General features: G+C 35.3%; 1 protein-coding gene across 1 annotated transcript in view; it reads left to right on the forward strand.

Moving 5' to 3' along the window:
• The window catches only part of RBBP8 (retinoblastoma binding protein 8), a 30,597-nt gene extending 24,691 nt beyond the window's left edge, over positions 1-5,906 (forward strand). The window contains exons 17-18 of the mRNA XM_010017141.1: positions 2,836-2,977; positions 5,573-5,906. Of these exons, the coding sequence (XP_010015443.1) occupies positions 2,836-2,977; positions 5,573-5,670 (240 nt within the window). The 3' untranslated portion in view covers positions 5,671-5,906. The remainder of the gene's footprint in view (positions 1-2,835; positions 2,978-5,572) is intronic.
• The last annotated feature ends 707 nt before the right edge of the window (positions 5,907-6,613 follow it).

Below are 6,613 nucleotides of genomic sequence, written 5' to 3' on the forward strand. Positions count from 1 at the left end.
TTTCAGGCTGGAGTTAATTTGGTGGTGATCTAATACATTATGACTTGCCAGAAGTGTGGATTAATTGCAGAATAATGATGGATTCTCGGGAATCTTTTCACTTAATTTCCACACCCATATAGAAGCAACATGTTTCATAGATTCTCCTGCTATTCACTCTGTAGACAAGTCACACTTACTTAGCTGAAGAAATTTATTAGAGTATATTTTTAACAAAGACACATTCCTGAAAAATAGCTTCAGTAAAACTTACTAAATACAAATAATTAAGTTTTACAGTCAACTATAAATACCATTTTCAAAAATATATTTGATTCAAAGACTTTGAAGGAAAACAAGATTTTGGGGGTTAAAAAAAAATCAAAAGCAAAACCAAAAAAACCCCCAAACCTTCAGTCTATTTCATCGCCTGGAGCCTCGCATTAAGCATTTTAATTTGCTGTCTCTGTAAGCTACAGATATCTTCCCTTGGAAAATCCAGTTCTTGTTACTATCTGGCAAGCTAGAGTGGTAACTATGGTGTTTTAGAAACATTTACAGCTCCAAGTTTACAATATTAGGTTTCTACATTAAACTTTTGGGTTTGTTGTTGGTTTTGGTTTGGTTATTTTTTTAAGTGTATGCCATTCAAGATTAATGTCTTGGAATGTGTGGAATGCTTGGCTGTGTCATTGCACCATAATAAAACTAGTTTTGAATGAAATGCCTGTGGAAGAAGGGTGTATTAGACACAGCATAAAGGGTGTTTTTTAAAAAAGTCTAGGCTTACTTATTAGTCATATGGGTTTGAAAAGTCTCCAGAGTCTAAGGAAATATTTACAAAGTGGATAGAAATCAGTAAATTGTTTCTGGCCACGTGCTGCAGGCAGTATGAGCGAGAAGAGTTACCTGTCATTCTGAGATGATGTGAGAGATTTAACTTCTGCACGTGCCATAACAGACTGATATCAAAGGCCTTTGTAAGTCCTTATCTTAAAACTTTGTGGAAGCATCTCATTCACTTTACAGTATAGAACATTAGATAAGAAGTCTTGTTTTGGTTTGTTATGATTTTGCAATGCAATAAGAAAGATTGTATGCACAAGTTACCAGTAGCTTGTAAAAGCAACATTTGTTAGTGTGGTTATTAAGTCTAGCTGCACTTTAGGTAAGTAGGAGAATCAGACAGATGTTTTATACACACTTAGATTGCAGAAATTGCTCTGTAAGTAACTTTGTGCTAAACTAATGAGAGGGATATTTTAAGGGGTTCTCTTTCTGAGACTGCAAATTGCGGAGTTCTGTAAACTGTTCTTTCAGATTGAAGAACTGGCAGTTTGTTCTATCCTGCATACCAGGATCTTGTAGTAGACAGACCAGTAATCTGAAATTTTGGGTGCAACCTGATAACCTGAATCTCTGTTCTTGACCAGGTGACCCACATGTTATTAGGTCAGATTCCTTACTAATAAGGGCTTTGAGACCAGAATATGTTCACGTCTCATGCTTTGTATAATGGCAAGAAATCTGGATTGACTGGGGGTTGTGGGGGGAAATGTACCTCTGTTTTTCAGGCAGAGTTGCAGTTCCCACAGACTACTGAATCACAAAATGGAACAAGTCTACTTTTACGAGTTCATGCAGTTTTGTCACTGGCATTTTCAGAGCTGCGATTACTCTTTTATTATACAATCATCAATATAAGTATCATGATTTTCTGGAGGAGAATTTTTATGCCTATTTTATACTTTGTCTTCTATCTAACAGGAAAAAAGGGAATTTATTAGTAGGTAGGTTTTCCAAAATCCTACCAGTAGACAGTGACAGGAAGTAATCTCTTATTGACAGAGGTATTCTGTTCCTTTCCTGATTTCCCCAGTCTAAATCACTTTACAGCTTATTGAATGAGGTTTTATGTTTTAGTTTACCTTTTTGAATTGTGACACTATCATTTCAGTAGAATTGTTTTATCACTTTTATGAGGGTCAGGTCTCTTGTGCAATCCAGACTGTGACTGTTGGCTTGCTGCTTGAATCAAACAGTGAGTTTGCTCTGAAAGCATTTTGGCACTTTGATATCAAAGTGCCAGATTGCTATTTTTAGGAGATGCTAACTAGAATCACAAACTAAAACAGTAGAAAACTGCATGACAAAACCTACTCATGGGAATACGCAGAAATAAGTTTGGAGGGTGTATATACTTTTCTCATTGCAGCTTCCAGTACAGATGACAGGCATGAAAAAGTAGATGATTTACTATATGCTCTAGAGAATGCCCAGCTGGCAGAGAGTTTCTGGAGTCCCAGTGTCACTCAGCCAGTCACACTAGCTCTTTATTTACCCCTCATTTGGGGGTAATTAAATAGGAAGCATTTTGACTTAATTTGCTGCTACTTCTGTAAACCTAGACACAGGAAATAATTCTACAGCATGGATTTTTGTAGTGTTTTCCCACTTTTCTATTTAATTTGTAAATGGGAATTGAAACTTAATTTATTAGAAAATTCCCATTTGTTTCAACACCTGTGCTACTTAGCTTTGTAAAAGCAGTCAGTAAAACTGTTGACATAAGTAATTGTACACATGTCTAAACCTTGTACCTATGGTATGTTAAAAGATATAAAACTAACAAATTTGCCACCAAAAGGTTATATTTAATCTGTAACTTTAGTAAGCTTTTAGGGTAATGGCCAGGTGCTTGTCATTTGGATAATAAATCTTTACTTCTGGTTTGCCTCACCATTATTTTTAGATAACTTTGTTAATGAACAGTGATTTGACAATGTCATTGTGTAAAGCAGTTGCTCTATATGTATGAATTCATTAACTTGGATTGTTTTTTTTCCTAATATTCAGTATTATGCAGACATTCCAGAAGAGGAGAGAGAGAAGAAACTCGCTTCCTGTTCAAGACACAGATTTCGCTACATTCCTCCAAATACTCCTGAAAATTTCTGGGAAGTTGGATTTCCTTCCACCCAAACTTGTGTGCAAAGAGGTTTGTGCAGAAGAGGCTTACAAAGCACTTTTTAAAGCTGATTTTAACTTTTTTTTTCCCCTAAAACGTTCCCTGAAGTTATCTCTAGTTTATAAAGCAGCCTTTCTCACCCAGTCTTGTTGAGGTCTGTTTACTTAGCAGCAGCTGCTATTTTGAATAAATAGTGCCTGGGGTTTTTTTGGTTTTGTTTTTTTTTTTTTTTAATAGCTCCTGTACTACTAACAAGGGAATATAAGGGAACTCATATGTAACTCTATATAAAAAGGCAGAAATAATTGGGATTTTCATAGAATTTAATTAAACCCCTACATGTCTTTGAACCAAAGCAAGAATTGGATCGTTTTCAGAGGCAAAGGCTAAAAGGTTGTGCTTACTGAGGAGAGACAGGCAGCACCATTGATGTCCTTTGTCTATATCTTTAGAGCCCCATAATACCACATGATAAGGGAAACGTTGAAGATAGAGTGTGATTAAAGAGGTCTTAATACATATACTCTGCTTGTTAGTGACACTGTAAAACTGTGGAGGTTGGGGTATGGCTTTTTTGACTTCACACAGAAGATGGTTCTTTCCTAAGTAAGTCTTCTAAATCCTAGAGCTTGATATAAGATATAAAATGAGTTTTCACTAATGATGTTCAGACATAGTGAGTTTGTAGTGTACTATATGTACATTTCTTCAGAAATAAGGATAAGAAGCCTATATGATTCTCTTTGAGTAACATGTATCTTTGTGTTTATGTTATTAGCTAGGAAGCATTAATCTTCACTTAGTTTTATCAGTTTTCGTAAAAGTTTCAGGTCAGACATTGGAAAATGTAGTCAAGATGTGTATGTGTTCTTGCATGATACTGTTGCAGTATTATCCTTAATCATTCAGGACAAGGAGCCTTGACTATTAGGGATTTGCATGACCTTTATAGTGCAAATCATACTCCTTAATGAAGATATACTGAGTCAAGTTCATTTGAATTTGAAGCTGTATTTCCAAGAAATATGTTTATGTTCAAAACATTAAGCCTCCCCCCTGCAACGTGGGGGACAAATGTCACATTTGCTCTTGAATCCCTAGTCAAATGCCCCCTTCTTAAATATCCACTGCAAAGGCTTTCACAGAATTTGCAGGCCATTAAGTTTCCTCGGGGTTGGTTAGGCTCGAGGAGGATGGTTCTTGGTTTCCAGCAATTTGTCTTTGGTATCACGTAAGGAAAAGTAAATCCCTCAGTCCAGCTAGCCAGCACCTCGGGAATAATGCTGAATCGCTATTCTTTCGTGAGTAGTCTCTTTCCCCTCTTGGGTGTACAGTTAGGGCTTGGCTGAGGCTAATCCATTCCTCCTTTACCCTAAGCAATAAGAGAGTTCTCACCACTCCAGAACCACCTTTGGTTCTTGATCATTATCTTCAAAGATGAACAAATCATAGTGCTTCCCTTTCTAACCTGGTTGCCTTTACCTGTTCCAATCATTGAGAAATCTGGTCTAAACCAGACATGTCTATTTATAGCTTCATGTGATTGAGATAGCCTGTTAGGGAGATTCTTTGTTACTACCCATTTGGAATCTGCTTGCAAACTACATTGGCTATCTCCTTGTCTGCTAGAGTAAGAACTGTTCAGTTGTTAATGGTCCTCAACTGACTGTCAGAGGCAGACTTTAGCTCAAGCCTTGCTTAGTAAAAAAGCCATATTATGCAAAAGTGCAACAAGAACATCAAAATGCCAGAGAGTTCATGTGATGAACACTTGCAGCTGTCACTCCAAAGTAGTGGGGTACAAAGGATGTATGTTCTACTTCTTATTGGTATCTTGAGCCAGCTGTGGTTTGTGGTGTTTTCTTTAAATAACTGAGTTGCATAGAGAGCATTTTTCAACCATGAAGTAGGAATCTACTACTCTCACTCACTTCAGAGGATATTAGTGCTGATAAACAGTAAGGGTTTGACAAAAGCCAGATGCTGTAACTGATTTGCATAAAATGTCTGCTTACTATCAGTATTAGCTAAATCGAGCACATATAGAAATTTTCTATGCACTTTTCTTATCAGAAAGCTTTCAAAGTGTATTTGATCCATGTTTGGATTTTTCCAGATGGACAAGTTTTTTATAAATGAGAATGACCTCAAAACAGAGGGATGTACTATTTAGACCCCCAAAGCACATGTGCCTGATGTTTCCTCTGTATGACTAGGAAATACATTTTAAAAAGTAACTTTATTAGTCAGCTGAATTTGCAATACTTTTGTACTTTCTTACCTTTATGTAATATCTTCTGTAGAAAAGACAATGAAAAATGCAATTTTGTTTTCAATAGATGAACAACTCCACTTATAGGTGAAGAGTTTCCACTCTTCAGTATTATCTGTCCGTATTGCATTACTATGCAGTCATCTACTAGAAAGCAGCTGAGTGTTTTCATTAATGATATTGTACCCTGGGATCTCTAGCTTTTTTTCAAGTGAGAATCAGTTGCCACAAAGGAAAAAAAATCACAATTTATTTTCTGGGGGTTAAACAAAAAATGAAAGTAAAGCTGTGCACATTTCCTTGTATTAATTTTGTTATATATCTTATCTTAGATTTATTCTTACTCTTTTAAGGATATATTAAAGAGGATCTTGCTCCCTGTCAACGTCCAAAAAGACGGCAGCCTTATGCCATAATGTTTTCTCCAAAAGGCAAAGAGCAGAAGACATAAAGGATGGGGAAGTAAGGCACACCAACTTGACGAGTACCTTTGCTGCCTTAGATATTTATAGTTAATATAAACTTGAAATAAAGAACTTTTTTCCGCAATGATAGATAAATAGTTTCATTAAAAACGTAAATTTTATAAAATTCATTTGAAAATCTGATGTACCAGGAAACAAAATTATTTAATGTATGTTTGTTTCATATTGTGTTAATGCATTTTTGTATCAATTTTTGCACCTGTCAGACAATGAGTCTCCCCTCCCTTCTCCCCCCCCCTTTTTTTTTTTTTTTTTTTTTTTTTTTTTTTTTTCATATCAATCAAATTCTACTACACACTCTTTTTTTTTTTTTTTTTTTTTTTTTTTTTTTTTTTTTTTTTTTTTTTTTTTTTTAAGTCAACAGCTAAATTTCCAGCAAATCCTGTCTAAACGTCAGGTCAGTGAGTAACTACTTCGAAGTTGCTGAAATCAGTTGTTCTTGCAAGGTCTAAATGTTTGTCAATGGGAACAGAAATGTATTTTTGTAGGGTGCTTTTATTTTGCACTGGATTTTTTAATTTAGCCTTTCTCTTTTGGCAATAACGGATATATCTAGTTGTAATAAAGCTCTGTTAAATATGAAATGTATCTACTGTTAATAGTTTGGAGGTGTGAAAAACATGTGGTCTATGTGTGTTAAATTTTGGTGTTAAATATATAGCACCATGTTTTCCTCAGTGTTTGAATTAGAAAATCCAATATTTCTTTGATTTTGCCTTAATTTGGATCTGCTTCTATATCTGTGTCTCATTTATTGATGAAGAGATAAGCATTGTTATTTCTTAATTTGGATGACATGAGTTCTCCTAGGTCATGACCATTGCTGTCCACTAGGTTATGAAGGATTCTCCGGAGATACTTTAAGTAATTTTTTTGTAGCAGGCAATACAGTTTCATACTTGCATTTGG

This window comes from Nestor notabilis, unplaced genomic scaffold (assembly GCF_000696875.1).
Source record: "Nestor notabilis isolate BGI_N333 unplaced genomic scaffold, ASM69687v1 scaffold22906, whole genome shotgun sequence".
NCBI classification, from domain to species: Eukaryota; Metazoa; Chordata; class Aves; order Psittaciformes; family Psittacidae; genus Nestor; species Nestor notabilis.